The 17684-nt window shown below is 51.1% G+C and overlaps 1 protein-coding gene across 5 annotated transcripts in view; it reads left to right on the top strand.

Moving 5' to 3' along the window:
- Window positions 1–17684, top strand: part of CCND3 (cyclin D3) — a 77014-nt gene that overhangs the window by 51683 nt on the left and 7647 nt on the right. For 2 of the 5 annotated variants that reach the window (XM_039538456.1, XM_039538452.1), the window contains 3 exons: window positions 5144–5303; window positions 6305–6447; window positions 11741–14304. In XM_039538456.1, coding sequence (XP_039394390.1) covers window positions 6319–6447; window positions 11741–11911 — 300 coding nt within the window. In that variant the 5' untranslated portion in view covers window positions 5144–5303; window positions 6305–6318 and the 3' untranslated portion in view covers window positions 11912–14304. Of the gene's footprint in view, window positions 1–5143; window positions 5304–6304; window positions 6448–7148; window positions 11308–11740; window positions 14305–17684 lie in introns of those variants that run through there. The other 3 variants (XM_039538454.1, XM_039538455.1, XM_039538453.1) reach the window with 2 other exon arrangements.

Genomic DNA, 17684 nt, shown 5'->3' with positions numbered 1-17684 from the left:
CAGAAGAGCCCAGCACGTTGGGCTCGTCTAAAAATCTGGCCCCAGTTCTCAGGGCTAAGCCCTTGAAAATATGGCCATTGCTGGGAGAGAGTTATTTTATATAGCACTAGTGATGTGTAGAGACCCCTAGAAAGGCAGGTTCCTCTCTTGGAGGAGCTTAGATCGAAGAATCCAGTCCTGCAGGCTGCCAAGCATCCTCCACTTAAGCTGCCAAGCAGGAGTGTGCCCTTAGACTGATAACACAATGAATCATGCCAGCAGCTCATGGTAGGTAGAAATAGGGAAAGAGAGACAGCAGTAGACTATGAGAAGTGATGACTGCTCTTGGCAGAGCATTTTCCAAGGAAAGCAGATCAGGCAAGTTTTGCTTTTGCTTAATTCTTGGGTGCAATTGATGTGACTGTTCTATGTCTGGGGAGCTGGAGGGGGGGCAGAAATTGTTCCAGCCTTTGCTATAGACGGCAGCCTGAGCTCTGATCCTTCACAGGAGACAGACACAAACATTTAACCAAAGTTTCCGATTTGCAAATGGACTTTCACGTTCTGCTCATTTCAGTCATTCTGCATCTGTTGCTAAGTAGGCTGGGTGGCCAACTGCAGCTTTGGAGTCTCTTCCCACCCACTTTTTGAGTCAACCGAACGAACATAGATGAAGGAGGTCAGAGCTACTCAAATCTGCTGTTTCTAATGTAAAGTGTGGGTCTGCTTTGAAAAGCGAATTTACAGTGGCACCTTGCTGCTCATCAGCTCTGCTGACTTTAGTGACAAAAATTTGCATGGACTTCATCTCCAATTACTCCTGCAGAGCCAGCACAGTGATGGGAAAGCGAGCCGGATTCCATTCCTCCTTGGGCCTCTTGAACAGAATTGCTTCCTAAAGTCCAGTCATTTAAACTTATGCAAACTCATCGAAGGCAGTGAGGTTGCACAGGTATTTCTGAGGGTAGAATTTGACCTGCAGCATCCTTATTGTGGATGAAGATCTACAAGAAGGAAAGGACCCAGCTTGACTCTCAGATCCAGGCTGAGTTTGCCTGGCTGCAAATCAGTAAAAACATCTTTATACATGTAAGCACTTGAGCTAGAAATCACGGAGACATGTTAAACACAGGATCCCATGAGGCTACGTTTCAGAGTAGAACCACAATTTGGTGTCATCTTGGCAGGAGAAGGGGAGGTTAAGGTACAGTGGCAGCTGCATTATTAAAACCAGTACTGGATGCAGTGGGGAGAGATCAAGAGAGCAGATTTGGTGGTGAAGAACCTGATTGTGTGTGCGCTCCATGCATAGAAATCCCAGCCAAGTGGAGGGGTGTTCTGCACACTGAGTATCCTACAGGATTGGGACCTGACTTTCTCCCAGTACAGGAAAAATGCAAAGCTAGCTGGGAAGTGTTGCTGGCTCTCCAGAGCGATGATAAACTCTGCAGTCTAAAGAAACAAAAGATAATTTCCTATTTTTAATTTTTTTTAACCACTCAGAGCAAGTCAATTAGATGCCAAGGAAACTCCAGGAAAAGGATGTTTGTGATCTTGAGAACATTGTCCCTTTGGTGAGCTGCTCTCCTCTCTGTAGCAGCCTTTTGTTGTGCTTCTTCTAATGATTAAGAAATTCTGACACACAGTTCAAAGCTGGAAGCCAGGGAGGGAGGGGGGCAGACGGAGTAGCGAGAAGTTTTTATTAGACAGGGTGGCGCAAAGCTTCCGTGAGCCTGATCGTTTGAGGTGCTGAGAATCTGCAGCTCCAAGACTGTTTTGAGCCTCCCTGCATACCCTGGGAAGAGCTGCTGCTTTGTCCTTCTTGAAAGGACAGATTGAGTCACCCAGACAGGTAATAAAACCAGATCAGTGTCAGTGCTGCAGGGGGGAAATAACCCCTCACACACTTTAAGCCTGATGTGTCCAAGGTGAGCTCCCATGGGCCACCCAGCTTTCTCAGCTGGGCTACAGTTTTTCCTGGTGGGTGGAAGGGGATGATCTCCTTCTGCCAAACATTTCCTGCAGTTGGGACAGGCTCCCTCTGTCTCTTGTTTGCAGTTGGTATGTCTTGTGTCTCTTTGGTGCTGGGTGAGAGGTCTCAGACTGACAACCTTTGAGGCTCAGTCTCTTGTTAGTAGAGTCATAGAGTTTATGGCCAGAAGGGACCATTAGATCATCTAGTCTGACCTCCTGTGTAACACAGGCCAGAGAATTTCATCCAGTAACTCTTATGGGTAAGCCCAATAACTTGTTTGACTAAAGCATATCTTCTTATCACCAGAGCAAGTCTGAGCAGTGGCCATGCTTGCTTTCCCAGCAGTGCCCTGGGCCTGACCTGGACAGTCTGCGTATCGGGGCAAGAGGGAGTGTTAGCTTCGGCACATCAGCCTTCCCAGCGACATTGTCAGCAAAGGGATTTGAACCCTGATTCCCAAAGACTTGGATTGAACCCCAGTAAGCTAATCTCACATAGGCGGGCAGCCAGCCAGCCATCAGGTGGTAACAACTTTCAGTCACAACTGCCCGAGGCTGTGTTCTAATTAGCGATAGAGAGAGGAAGAGCTCTGTATCCCATTCCCGATCCCTGGGCTCTGAAGCAGAGGCCTTTTTCTGGGTCCTCTTGCTAGTCTTCTTCAGCAGCTCAGACCCCCTTTCTGTAGCCAAACCTGATGTCCATTCTATATTCTCCTGTAATACGGTGCATCCCAAATGACCTTTTCCTGTGATCTTCCAAGACCTGTGGTTTACAATCAGTCTTCTACTTGCTCCTTGGTTTTCCTCACTGCATTTAATTGGAGAGGGTATAGGTTGTTGGGTAGGTGCTGTTCTTATGTGCTGTGAAGGTAGAAAGTAGGCTGGTCAGTATAAAAGACCAGGAAATCCATCTGGGATGCTAGGGGGGGGAAGGGGACCCAACACCCTAAAACAAGCCTGATTCTAGCAAAATGCCATCCACTGGCAGGAAATGGCCTTGCAGCCGCACAGTGATGATACTGTGCGTTTTGCCCAGTGGGCGATTCGAAACAGGTTGAGCAATGCTATTGTTTAACAACTCAGAACTGGTACTGTTGTGTAAGGGGAAAAGGTGGGGTTTTTGTTTTTTTTTTGGTTTTAAATAAGCTAAGCCAGATCCGTCTGAAAAATCAGTCTTGCTTCTTCAAAACTGCTTATCCTGGCAGAATTGGCTGCCCTGTCAGCTTCTCTGGGGGCAAAATCAACCCCGTAATCTATTGCCATTTAAAGATAATGGGTCTTCTGGTAATGGGAACTACACTCTGAAATCAAGTGACCTAGTTAAGGCCAAGTGATGTCACGAGGTAGAAACACCACTTTATTTGTTGCACTTACGTGACCTCCATCCCAATAATATCGGAGCGCTTCACACAAGCTTTAGTATACCTATCTTCACAGCTCCCCTGTGAGACTGGGCAGTGCTGTTCTCCCCATTGTAGAGGTCATCTTTCCTGTTGAGGTGGCTATGGAATGAAAGGGCTGGTTTGGTTTTGTTTTTGTTTTTTTTAACAAAAGGAGGAAGTGACACCTATTGGCTACAGGAGATCCTGGACTCTATTCCTGGCTCTGCCACAGATTTGCTGTGTGATCGCGAGCAAGCCGCTTGACCTCTCTCTGCCTCACTTTCCCCCTCTGAAGCGGGAATAATGCTCAGAGGGCTCGTTGGAAGCTCAGTGGGCATGATCCTGAGAGGGGGTGAGCAGCCGCCACTCCAGCTGAAATCAACAGGCGTGCGAGGGCACAGCGCCTCTAGGGATCAAGCCCAGAGTCTGTAAAGTGCTTTGAGATCACCTGGTGGAAGGAGCTATACTAATGCTGCAGGCCAGTGTTCGAAAGGGTCCCTGTCATTCTGTCTGCTTTCTAGTCCTTCCATGTTTAAAAGTTGTTCTTGCAGCAGACCCTGTCATCCTGCCTCAGGCTGGGGTCTCACCAGGTCTTTTGAGCCAAGTTGGGTCAAGTTTCTTGGACAAGAGACCCTTCTGGAAAGGTGTCGAAGGAAGTGGTGTGGTGACTGGGTTGTGCTCTTCTTTACAAGTTGGTAGTGAGCCAGTGACCCAGCCTGGCGCTAGGGGGCATGGTACTGTTGGAGGTGCCTTAAATAGACATCCTGATCATTTGTTGTCACTAAAGACCTCAGTGCCTTGTTCCTCAGTAATACTGGATACTAAGCTTGGCATTGTAGCCAAATTCTAATGTAATCCCTCAGTTAAACTTCCCTATAGATGCTGTTGGAAAAGTTACTCTTCCTTTTCTAAAACTGCATAGTGTCGCGGTTGTAGAGTGGCTTCTGTGCTCCACCCTAGAGATAGCTGCCTTTCATTAGGCAGTGAAGCAGTCAGTATAGACGGTCCAGCCATAAAGTGGTTCAAGATGGAGGGTATTAAGGTTAATGCTCCTGGGTGAATTCTGTGATTCTTACTCTGGCAGATGCCCATTACCATCAATGGGAAGTTAGGCTGAGTGAGGACAGTGCAATTTCACCCGTAGGTTGGCTTGGTTTAGCTCCACACTCATTTTGTCCGTCTCTATTGTAAGCATTTAAACTGCATCCACTGCCGGAATATTCAGGGCCATCCCTTGTAAACTGCTGTGAGCTTTCTTAGGTGCAGAACTTATCCATGCCCTGTACCCCCTTTGTGCTGCACAGCCAGAAGCCAGGGGGTCTCCAGCAAGCACAGAGGAGGTGTAACCATTTCTGTTCCCCTACTTCAAGGACCCCCTGTTGCAGGAGGCATTCTGGGAGCGGAGAGGGGGAGTGACCAGGGGGTGCCTACACCCTGGTTATTCTGCACTGCCCCGTAGGGGTTATTGCAGCAGGTTTGCAAGTTAAGGAAGCTTTTAGCGCTAGTTAACCTGCACCAATAGAGGAGAGGCCTGTGGCTTCTTCTCTTGAGCCCTACACAAGGCTGTGCATCAGTGCAGGCATGGATTTGTCCCACAGAGATGAGTCCCCTGGCAGGAACTTTGCTTCCCCTCTTTCTGTCCTGCCTCATAGCATTGCAGCAGGAATGCTGTGCCGCGGGGCTGGCTCCTCCCCATGCACCGTGCTTACACGCTCTCGGCTCTCGCTAACTCTCTCGGCAGCAAAGCACTTTCTGTACAGAAAGGTCTGACCTGTTTGTGTAACACTCGCTTTCTGTCCCCCACTCAGGACTGTGAGGTCCTCGTCCTTGAGAAGCTAAAGTGGGACCTGGTGTCGGTGATAGCGAATGACTTCTTGGCTCACATCCTCCATCGGCTCCCGCTGCCCACGGACAAGGTAGAGCTGGTGAAGAAGCACGCACAGACCTTCATCGCCTTGTGTGCCACAGGTACGGGCTGCTTGTTGCACTGGGGGCAGCAGAGCTGTCTCCTTAGGACTGGCCAGGCTAGAGCAAGCAGCAAGGGCGGGCTGGTGGTTACATCACAGGACTGGGAGCCGGGTAACCTGGTTCTGATTCCTGGCTCTGCCATTCTGACTTGCTTGGCAAGTCACTTGGGGTCTGATTTCTAGAGAGGCTCAGCACCCACATCTGCTGGGGAAATCAAGGCCCTTAACCTCTCAGTGAGTTCATCTCCCTGTCTGAAAAACTGGGGATGATAGTGCACGGGGTTGCGAGGCTGAGTGCAATAATGTTTGTAAATTGCCTCGAGACCCTCGGCTGGAAGCCGCCACAGAAGGGCAAAGCCCAAGTAAGAATATTATTACAATGGCTAAAGCCTGGCATGGTGCAGTCAGCTGTCCATGGTCAGCGTCGGCTGTTACCGCCCAGCCGGACCTCTCCAGTGGAGAGAACGGCACAAACGCACCACTCCTGAGTGTGCCCCACCACCTGGCCCCTTGGCTCTAGGCCAGAATTCTAATGTCAGATTCCAAAAGTTAGAGATGGCAAAGGCTTGTTGGCGCTTCCCACGCCAGCACAGCATCACTCCTTGCTGGGTGCTCTCCCATCTAGAGCTAACCACCCAAGCAATGCGGTTTCCAGCACTTCCCCTGCGGAGACTGTTCCACGAGCTGAGATCTCAGTGCATTCCTGACATTCAGCCTACGCTTGCCTTTGCTTAGGGCTTGTTTACGCAGAGACTTACTCCAGAATAGCTATAGCGCTTTAAATTCACACCCTGCCTTATTGCAGAATAACTTCCCTGTGTAGACAAGCCCTTAGTTTTACCCCTTGTTTCTAGGCCTATCTACTGCACCACTATAAGCCATGCCTCCTCCTGCCTTGGACTGCAGGCACTTGTTAGTTTTACAAGGTTGCTGCGGGACGCAGCCACGTTCACAGGGATCCTTGCTAACATTCCTTACTCCATTCCCTGCCTGGGTTTGTAGATTACACCTTTGCTATGTACCCTCCGTCCATGATTGCAACGGGCAGCATTGGCGCAGCGATTCACGGCCTGTCTGTCTCGGCTAACTCTTTCTCTGGCGAGGCCCTCACGGAGCTGCTGGCCAGCATTACTGGCACAGAGGTGGTAAGTACTGGTTTGGGGGAAGTGTGGCACGGAGGTCTGGGAGTCAGGGGACTGAGGATTCGGTTACTGGACTCACTGCGTGTCCTTGGGCATTTCAGTTCCCCTCTCTGTGCCTCAGCTTCCTCATTTGTAAAATGGACACCAGAATGATGCTTGCCCACCTGTGTAAAGGACCTGGGGATCATTAGTTGGAAGGTGCTTTATAATGCAAGATAGTATTTACTATCTCTGCCCAGGCACTGCCAAGCTGATCAGACCACTGGATGTTGGTGTTCTGGGATGGGGAGACCACAGGAATCTGTTTTGGGATAGAGTTGGAATCTAAATGAGAAGGCAGCACAGGGGCTGAGAGATTATGCCAGGGGAGGTCTGTCACCGTCACCCTGTTGGGTAGTTGCATTAAGCTAGTTCTAGAGGTTTCCAGGGAATTTGTGCTTATTCCTAGCCTCCCAGCAGAGGTGCATGGGATGCGGCTTAAGGCAGAGGAGAGGCTGTATACATATGTTGGGGAGAAAAATCTGTGTCATCAGGAATGGCCAGGCAGGGATTAGAGACGTAGCTGCTCAAGCAGGCACCTGCCAAGAAGTGTTACAGGGCTTCAGTGCCCAGGCCTGAAGTCTCAAGTCACATTCTGCAGGGAGGGAGGGATGTTTCTCTTTCTCACAGCCAGGTTTGGGGTCTAGATCTCCTTTATTCTCCAGCTCCAGATATAGGGGTCGCTCCCCCGACCCCCATAAGTGACCTTCAGAGTAGAGAAGGGACAGGACTTGGCTGTAATGGAACGAAACGAGATTCCTCACTAAGGCTGCTGGACACAGGCAGACCCGGCAGTTCTCTCCAGCTCCCAGACTAACTTGGTCTGTGCTGCCTAGTGTCCTCACGCAAGGTCTCCCTAGGTCCTGGCCTGGACTGAGCTGTCATGGAAGGGATGCTGACTACATTACTGTATACCAGACTGTGGTAACCCTCTGAGTGTTTGTGTTATTGGAGTCCCCAGTCTCTCCTTGAGCGCGGTACTACAGCGTCTGGTTTTCCCGCCCCCAGGGCTGCTTCAGCCTCCCATGGTCTGCTCCTTCTCTCCTTGCGGCCAGAATTACAATGCTGGGAGGGGCGGCTGTGTGGCCTCCTGCAGACTGCTGTATATGGCTGCCGTCTCGTCAGCACCACCCTCTCCTCTCCAGCTGCTGACCTTAGACTGAACGCATCTTCTCTACACACCGTGTTGGCTCAGAAAGCTGTGGCTGAAGCTAGACAGAGACTGGCTTTTTGTTCTGAGTGTGTACAGCGCCTAGCACAGTGGGGGCCATGGCCGTGGCACCTAGATGCTACCATAATACAAATAATTAGTGATAATAATACACAGTGCTGGCTCTTGCCATGGCTAGGTAGGCGCAAGGGGCTGTGAATCTTTACTGGCCAGCAGTCACTGGCAGTGATGCCCTGGGAGAAAGCGATAAAAGATCCCCCACCTCTCCTGCCTCTTTCTGGAGCATAACTACACTAGCCCGAGGTACTTCCCCAGCTCATAGCATGCAGCGGGGTGCGTGGCTGCTGCATGCTGAGGTCTGTTCTCCGACTGCCCGGTTGTACGATGGCCCAGATCGCGTTCTCCTTTTGTCCGGTGTGATGGGGGGCGTGCAGGAAGCCTTTGGAAAGCAGACACAAAGGGAGGCACCCGCTCACCTAAGCGGACAGGTGTTAACAGGATTGGGTTGACGGTGCTGGGGGAAAACAGGCTCAGCAGCTGCTAACCTCGGCCAGTGTCCGATTGCTGCTGCTCTAAGCGTGGGCGGGAAGGGAGCCAGAAGCGGTTTGCCATTCCAGGACTCTTGATCAAAGGCAGATGCGCATGGAGCCGTAAGGCAGGAGTGAGGGGAACTGGTCCCTCAGCACCTTGGGGAGCGGGTGGGGGGCTTGAACTAGGATGGTTCAGGGTCCCTTTCTTCAGTCATCTCTTGCTCAAGCACTGGCCCTCAGGAGCCCTTGTTCCCCCATAGCCCCTTTGAGCTCTGCATCTGCCCAGGCACAGAATGAACTCAGGCGTGGAGTTAGTTCCCCTCCCCCGATAGCAGCTCTGGGGAATTGGGAGGTTTGGGGCTGTAGTGTAGCCGGGCGAGGGATAATCACAGCCTCGCATTGTCGGAGGGGGGCCGGGGGGGGGCTCACTTTATTTGCTCAGCGGTTTTTGTTTGAGCCTTTAAAAAGTAACTTTGAATTGCCTGCAGCCAGCTGCTCTCAAGCTGCTGCCGTGAATGGGGCAGAGGCTGAATGCTGCCCTGTGAGCAGAGTTAATTGAAGCCGGCGCGGAGGAGAACAGGTGGGAAGCAGGGAAGATTTCAAAGGCCGGCGAGGGGGAACACAAAGGAAAGATTAGAGGGCATTGGAGTCGCCGAGGCCCAAAGCTGTTACTAGTCTGCCTCCCCTTATGTAACCCCATCGGGGGGTGTGCTCAACGTAGCCTTTTCTCCCAACCCCCTCCCGGTTTCCTTCCGACCTCTCCGTGTCAATCCTGTCTCCAGGGCCGATCTCCTGAGCTTCGGCTGTTATTTATTCTTTGTATTATGGTAGCACCTAGGAGCCCCCTTCCTGGCCTAAAACCCCATTGTGCTAGGTGCTGTACAGCCATAGAGCAAAAAGATGGTCTCTATCCCAAGGGACAGTCGTCCTCTCTGGAGTAACCTTTCTTTGGGCTACTTCCACTGGCGTTCTAGTGGATGGAGCGGGGGTGGAGTGGGGTGGGGAAAGGATTCCAAGCTCGGATTCCTGGGCCCCATTGATTCAGTCCATGAGCTTGGACAGGTCTCTTCCCCTTCCGGCGACTCAGTTTCTCCACTGCTTAAATAGAGGAGGAGGATAACTTCCTTCCCATGGCCACTGAGGCTTAATTCATGAATGCTGGCGGTGCTGCAGGGGCATTAAGGACATGCAATGACTTACCGTTGTGCAGACTGCGCTGCTTTGCTCTGTTCTGCCTCTGCTACCAGGCTGATAAATTCCTGCCATGGGTATCTGGGTCGTAAGGACTCGGAACCTCGAGCATCTAACAGGTTCATTACTCCTGGTTGTATTAAGGTTTTATCTTAAGCGTGTGATCACCGAGGGGTTAGGTGCTGCCCGTTTGCTACTTAACAAGTCTTTGCTCTCTGGTAAACATGCTCCATACAAGGTTTAATTCTGAGTGTGCATTATTATCCACAGGGAGATGGGCAGGTTAGAGTCTTCCTCCCCCTTTCCTGTAAGGCATGGGACCATACCTCATTTTTTAAATAGGCATCTGGTGGAAGGTGACAGCCCTAGATTCTGGGCTCCTTTACAGAACAGGTATTGCGGGGGCAGGGCAAGCATCCCACAGCATACTCAGCCAGCGTGCATGGCCCCTCCAGAGAGCCAGAGGAGAGCTCCCTCTCGATGCCTAGACAGTCCGTAGCATCTCTGCTGAAACCAGTCCCTTTGCGGGTGATTGCAAAGGTGGCTTTTATGAGATGCAGACCTCTGTCTCGGTTCCTAGTAGACCTAGCCGCCGAATTCAGAGAGGCCATCCAACAGTGGCAGCTTCCGGTTACTGCCGACCTGTGCTGAACGTGAACCAGGGTCTCCTTGCCTATCCCCTGCCCCCGTAACCCATAGACATGGCCTGCCAGCTGTCCCCTCGCCTCCTCCTGCCCTGGGTGTAACACAGCAGGGAACTAGCCAAGAGGGGGTATAGAATGGCCGTTGCTGGGGCCCGTGTACAGCTCTCTTCGCCTCGTTGCTGCGGGTAGAAGGCTAGAGGCTACGCTTACTGGAAATGACTTGGGGAAGGGGAGGTGGGTGTTGCTATTTTTGCTTGCCACATCCTCTGTCAGTTTCTAAGAACCAGTTGTGGATTCCTGGTAAGAGATTCTATGTGTGACACAATCCCGTGAGCAGAGACGGGCCAGAGTCCAGCCTGGCTCTGGCCAGAACCCCAGCCCTCGCCTGTGCAAAATGCCACCATTCTTCATCAGAAATTGGGGGCAGAGGGCAACCTCTGCCCTTTACAGATGCAGGAGGCCCCAGACTCCGCTGCATCTTGTGCAGCACTCTGGTGAGTCACTGCAATCTAGTGTCAAACTGGAGGAGTTTCCTCACCCTGCAGAGGCTCTGGGGGATTGGCTTCGATACTTGCCGTGTTCTGCTAATTAGAATCATTCTTGCTTCAGTGTTGTTTCCCTGAGGCTGGGCATTTCCCTTGCCCCAAGCACTGCACTGGAGCCAGGATCCTGGACAGTGTTGCCAGGAGATGCAGTATTGGACTCCCAGCGCATGAAGAATCTAGGGAAAATCAGATGAAGTTCTCTGATGGTATAGAAAGTGTAAGAGCCTAGTGAGGAGCATACTTCGTCATGTAGATGTACCTGCATCTTAAGAGTGCTAATGTCCTCTGCAAAAACTGATAGCTTCGCATGAGACCCTTAGACTGAGAGAGCTGGCTGGAGTCTGAGAAGTCTGGGTCTAGCTTTCACGGAAGGCATGGAGTTAAGTTGAAAAATGTTCCCAAATATTCCTCACTTTACTAATTCCGCCCCCCCCCCCCCCCACCACCACCACACACACAGCACAGCTTGGTCCTCTGTTGGAAATGAAGGACCAAGACCGGTGGGTTTAATTTAACTCCACGGAAGGTGCCAGGTACCACGGTGATTTGGGGCCCTACAAGAGCTTAGGCAGCTGTCAGAGACTGAGCGCTCTGAAGGAGAAGTGGGATAGAGAGCGAGTATGTGGGCAGTCGCTGGGAGGTTGAGGTGACTACAGAAACAAGCATCTCTTGAAGTACTGAAAAACGTCTCCAGGCATTTAGGCTAATGTGTGTGCAGTCTGAGACAGGTCCTTGCTCCGTGCTAATATAGGTAAATACCAGTGCAGGAGCTGTTTATGTCCATTGAGAGGAAACAAAAGTAGGAAAAGCCATGATATTGTGGAGCTGAAGAAGGGGTCAAGTCTAGGGAAATTACCTTTCCAACCTCTCCTAATGCTCCAGAACAACCTGCACCCCACCGTCGCGGGCTATAAAAGTGACCTTTCTGAGAATCCAGTAGAGTAGGAAGAAGAGGTGGAGTCGCTGCAGAGTATTTTCTTAGAAGGGGCTTAAAGAATAAACTCAGATAAACAAGTTGGAGACGCTCTGTCTAGGACTAAGCCTCGTCCATCCATTTAGATGTTCAGGCCTGAAATATAGCCCCACACCTGTTTAGAGACATCAGCAGGGCTCTCTGATATCCGAGAGGCAGAGTGGAATTGAAGCCTCTGGTCTCGTTTCTTTCCTCTCTCGCAGGACTGCCTGAAAGCGTGTCAGGAACAGATTGAGGCAGCCTTAGCTGAGAGCCTGAAACAGGCTTCCCAATCCCAGCAGGAATACAGCTCCAGCAAGACACCCGACTACCCGGCCAGCCAGGACAGCAGCATGACCAGCACGCCTACAGACGTCACAGACATCAACCTGTGATGAACCCCCCTTCCCCATAGTCACCCAGCCCCAGGAGAACGGGACCTCGCACTGGAGAGGGAGAGGCCTTGTGGAACCTGCTGCCCATTAATTCCGTCCATCTGAAACACACCGGGGACTCAGTCCACTCACCTGAGGTGGCAAGGACCCATCAGCTGTCCACCCAACAGCCCAGTAACATCAGAGGGGAGGTGGGAGGATAGGTGGTGATGACCTCGCAAGAGGAAGCTCAAGCAGGTCTAGATGGGTTGGCATCTGGCAGTAGTTTACTGTTAACCTGCCTCACCAGATGGTGGCGGGGGGAACGTTTTGTGGTGGGCGGGGGTTAAAATACATCGGGGGAGGGGGTGAAAAAGCCTAACTTCAGTTTTAAAGAGTTTTTCCAGTTGTTTGTCTGAAACATAGTTGGTGCACCGTTGCCGTTTGCGTCTCCTAGGGAACCTTGGCCTCAACCACAGCCAACCCTTCCGTGTGCGCACTTTACGCACGTTAAGCTCTTTTATTATCTTGGCTTCCGTGATGAAGAAACATTCACCCAATGCCTCCTGCAGTGGAGCAGCCCTTAGTCCCTAGTACAACAGGGTGGCTTGGTTTGGGGCCGAGAAGACGGGTTGATGGGGAGCCATATGGAGGAAAATAAGAGGAGCGGGTGAATCCATCTCCTCACTGCTCAACACCAGGCTGGTTGGGTTTCTCCTACTGGGAGGGAATAGCAGGGTTGCTTTTGTCATTGTTAACAGGAAGAACAAGGGTCTGGCTTTTTGGGTTTTTTTGCTCTTGCTGTGTGCAAGTACTCCGTTTTGGGGATAAGTCTTAAGAGCTTGTACCGAAAAGTAAAAGCCTTGGGAAGAAGGAGACCTTTAGTGTGAGGCTCACTGGGTGTAGGGTTGGAATTGGACTCACTGCACCTGAACTACCTTAAATTGCCTTTGCTTTCTGCCATTCTCCAAGAGGCGTTAACCAACTGCTCAGACAAGGGAAGAAGAAATGGAAGATTTGCAACTTCTTAGTGGGAAACTGGGTGCTACTTCCTCTCTCCCTTTCCAAACAGTGCCTTTAGCATCCTTCCACCTACCTCCGTCAGTCCGCTGTGCCACCAGGCTCTCACGTGGAGATGAGTTAGTTAGTTCAGACACCACTCTTATTTTTAAGTATATACTGAATGTGCTGCTATAGTCTTAAATTTCGATGAACTCCTCCAGAAGGTCTCAAATCCAACTGGAAAAATAAAAAGCAGGAGGGTGAGGGCAAGAGAGGGGGCAAATATAGAGTGTTTTTATAGGTGATATATATATACACACACAAAATAGGCCATAAATACTTCCAAGCACTTATGGACAGAGAAAAGATTTTTGTTGTTGTTATTGTTCCTGTTCTAGGTTTTAAAAAGTTTAAAAAAAATGCTGCTTTGATAAGAGAGATTCTTACAGATTACTATGTTATTAAAGGGCAGAAGCCAGCTGGACTCTTGTCTGCTATGATGGGAGGTAGAACACTGCTGCTTACATTGATTTCTGGGCACTGATGGTGTCTTACTCTGTGACTATGTCGCCCTCCAGGGAGGAGAGGAGGAAAAACTCCCTCCTAGGCTGCCACCAGAAACAGAGTCTTGTTTGTCAGGCTGCTTTTTCCTTCTACCCGTCCTCCCATCGTGCTTAGCCTGATTTGCCAAAAAGGAAAGCTGTCTGCCACTGACTTCTGCTAGCTGTTAAAGTTAGGAGGGGATAGAAATTACATGATGTTTGGGGGCTGTTTGTATAAAAGGAAAAATATATATATATATTAATGAGTTAATTTAAAAATAAAATTGTTTGAACTATCCATATGCAGAAATTCCAGGGCTGGGATACCAGATGAAAGCATATGATGTTGCAATAAAAGACTTTTTAAAAAAAGTTAAAGCATCTCAAGTTTCCCCTTTGAAAGACTGAGTCAGATTATGTCTCTTTTTTGAGTGCCTGAGCGGGGCACGGCCCTGTATACAAAGAGATCGCTGGAGCCAGGTTCTTCCACTCCTAACAACAACAAAAACAATAGCTGTCTCCTCCTTTCTAATCTCTAGCCCAGAATTTACAACCCAACCAAATGCAGGTGACCTTGTTCAGAAAGACATGGCTCACAGCTGAGGGATCCAGTTTGACTGATTCTTCAGCTGTGGGCTAATTTGCCATGTCATTGTCCATGAAGTGCATTGTTCCTGAAGGACACTGGGGAGGAAGTGAGTTTGAAGAAGGAAGTGTGAAGTGTCAGTAGGGCTCATATGGGAGAGGGTATAAAGAGGAGGTGGGGAGGAGCCAGAGAATGGCAAAGGGATAAGCATATATTGGATTAAGAGAAAAGCTGGAGAATGGGGTGGAAGCAGGCAAGGTCTTGAAGCTGAGACACTAATGCAGGTGAGAGGGAAGCTGGGGTGGGGGGAGATTTCAGTGGAGTGTCCTGGACAGTAGCAGCAGCTTGGATGGTGGCAAGGTGAAAAATCAACCGGCCTTAAACTCATTTGAGAAGCAGCTCAACTAAACCAGAAGTGTGTATTAGAGAAAGACACTCCCCTACCCCACGATCAGAACCCCAGCAATAGGCCCTAGCGGGAGTACGTGGGCGAACCCAGGACTTGGGCACTCCAGTAACTGGGGTCCTTAATTACATGCAGGCGTCCACCCCTCCACAGCCTGGGGCAAATTTTGCACTGTACCTTACTTGCTTTGTTGCTGCACCTATCAGAGGCTACATGATCCCCTCTGTGTAATGGCATGGAGGTGGTTGGATGAACCCAGTGCTCCAGCTTGAAAGTGGGACAGAGCTCAAGGTAGAAATATATATTTAAAAGTTGGAGGCGGGGAGGATGCCTGGATCAGGACAAGGCCTGGTGGGGGGCACACAGTAGAACACTGTGACTTTTTATAACCATCTACTGACTCTCGGAAGTATCTGCCAAATGGTTTTCAGTACAGCAGATAAGAGTTCACCAAGGAGAGTGAACGTGAACGACACTAGGAGTCTGGAGTCTCTCGCCACCTTAGCTACTTGTTATGACTAAAGGAAGGAGATAAAATCAGGGAGTGTAGGAAAAGGGGCAGCCCCAGGTGGATGGGCTCCAGGCAAATTATCTAATTTCAGCATGATTCAAAAATGGCCCTTTCATCCTCAGCAGCCCTGCTCCTGCTGTAGCACAGAGGGGAGCTGCTGGTGTTAGAAACCTTTAGTGCTGTGAATACTGCAGTGCCCCAGAAGAGCAAGCTGGAGTCTGCGCCTCCCTATGCATCACAGGCAGAATATTCTGCTACCTTTCAATGATGGAGCCAATCCCTCATGCATGTGTGAAGGGTTGCACTGATGTCACTGTGGGCCTAAGCGATAGATAAGGACAGTATCCAGGCCTGAGGGCAGGATGTGGTGTGCAGAACCTCTGGCTGGTGGCAACGCATACGGAGGAAACCCAGCTTGACTCTCAGTTCCCAGGCTGAGTTTGCAGGTTTTCATGTTTTATTACAGAGGGAGGGCAAGGAGCTTTTTACATATAAATGGTGAATTCTTGATCTGGACAAACACAGGAACCCCATGATGGCAGTCACTTTTCAGAGCTTACAGAGCTCCCTGAGGGTTGCAAACAAGGCGTCGGGGGTGGGGGGGTCATGATCACGCTGCCATTCAACTGTTGCCAAATGTTAGCGGGGGCACCCAGCTGCATGGGAGTGGGGCCCCCTGGAAAATGCTGAGAATCACTGGTAGAGAGCAATTCTTGCAAGGAGAATTTTGCAAGAGTATGATCATCCTGCTACACTGGCATGACTGAGCAGCTGCAAAGTAAAGCTAGCAGAGGCCCAGTTTTAAGTGGAGTCATAGCCACATGAAATCTGGGTACAAGGTGGAAGTCTTTGGGTTACAAAGCCCAGCAGAACATGAACGCACGTGGCTTGGGTGTCACGGGGAAGGTGAGCTAACTCGCGATTGCAGCTCTGCAAAGCTTGTGCCCCTTCGATTATTCAGGGTGACTGTGAAGTGACTGCACAGAAGCATGCACTCGAGAGCCCTGGACAGGAGGGGGGCGCTGGTGTGGGAGGTGGGCTTGTTGGGAGTGGCAGGGAAGGACTTCACTGCAGTGTGGTAGGGAAGCACACGAGCACGGGGGTGCAGAGGAGCGCTGGGGAGCTGGGACTGGCGCACTGCAGCGAGGTGCTGAGCTGCTCCCTGGAGCGACTGTTTTTAGCAGTGGGTACCACAAGCTGACACGTGGAGGTTTCCCCCTGTCTCAGCTCTTTGCATTCGGGGATTTCCCCCTTCAAAGCCACCACCTCGCCACTTTGCTTTCTCACACTCCCCTCCTCAGCTCTGCTGGCGGCTGTTGTGTGTACTTTCCACAGAGCGCCGCGGGGATGTGTGGCGACAGCAGGAGGGTTTGGGCTCTAGCTGCCTGAGCAGAGGATGATGTGGGGCTGCTGTGAAAGCTGGCTTAGCACCTTGCTTCCTCCCTGCCATTCTGCCTGGTAACAGCCAAGCCTGCAGCGCATCCTCCAGCAGCAAGAGAAACCACATTCTTCCCCTAAGGTCATGGCCTGGGGAGCCTGGCATCTGCCCTGTGAGAGGGCCTTTCCTTCCCTCTTGTGCCAGCCTGCTGCGTAAGCACAGAATCCCTGTTCCTGGGAGGGGGTCCTCACAGCAGGTGATTCCAGCAGGACAAGTCAAGCCTGGCAGCACAGCTGCTGACTCCAACTCCGCAGTCTCCACGCCTTTAGCTCAAAGCACTTTTATGCCTTCCTGCTCCCTACAGGGTCGTTCTTATCCCTGCCTGTCACAAGTGAGGCTCAGGGTGCTTGCAGGGGGAGAGGGAGTTAGTAATCAAACACAGGCATCCTGATGATTTCGCATCCTGTCCTCTTGCAGTCAGGAGCAGCAGCCTCTCCCCGCACGGAAGGAACTGCCCTTTGCCCTGTCTGGAGCAGGGGTTACATAGGGCCCATTCTGACAGCCCCTCTGCCTGCCCCCTTTGTTTGCCTACTGTGTTTCGCCACCTCCTGGAGGACTGAGGTAGATCAACCCCAACTTCCTTTAGCTCAACGCGGTGTGAAAGCCTCTGAGCAGCTGTGAGCAGAGCTAACTAGACCAGGAGCTGGCTTAGCAGGCTAGGACACAGACTCTAAGCCTCCTGTGTTGCTGGGGGGACAGTTGCCATATAGGCCATTGCCCTGGAAGGACTAAGGTCTCCACTGACTTCAAGGCCTCAGCTTTGCCTGCATGGGGACTGGACCCTGAGCTGCAGCGCTCAGAGGAGGTAGGCTGAGCAGCCAGAGGACAATGGCTCCGCCACTCTTAAAGCTCCAGGCTGTGGCTATCTCCAGTAGAACGGGTGGGTGTGGAAAGGGCTCCCAGACTCATACCTGCACAGGTGCCAATCTCATCCTGGCTGACCTTCTGGATCAACTGAGTAGGGGACAGCCCCCAGGAGAGCTCCTCTTACCACCTCTTCAAATAACCAGTCCCCTTCCCTTGTTCAGACCTAGGAGCGAGTTCAACTGCTGTGAATTATTTCCAGTGCAGGACCATCCAGAGGCCCCCATCACGGATCAGGCCAGGGCCTCAATGTGCTAGGTGCTGTACTGACCCGGCCAAAAGCAGTCGCCAAGCCCAAACTTCCTGTCTCCTTCCACCTCCCCTCTCAGCTGCCTCCGGCAGCCCCAGTAAACACTGAGATGGAAGGAGCTGGCTGCAGTAAAAGCGAATAGGTCCCTTCTCTAAAGCAGTAACAGTGGCCCAGGAGCCAATTGAAATCATTGAG

The sequence above is a fragment of the Mauremys reevesii genome, linkage group 4 (genome assembly GCF_016161935.1).
Source record: "Mauremys reevesii isolate NIE-2019 linkage group 4, ASM1616193v1, whole genome shotgun sequence".
NCBI classification, from domain to species: Eukaryota; Metazoa; Chordata; order Testudines; family Geoemydidae; genus Mauremys; species Mauremys reevesii.
This window is presented reverse-complemented; position numbering and strand designations above follow the sequence as displayed.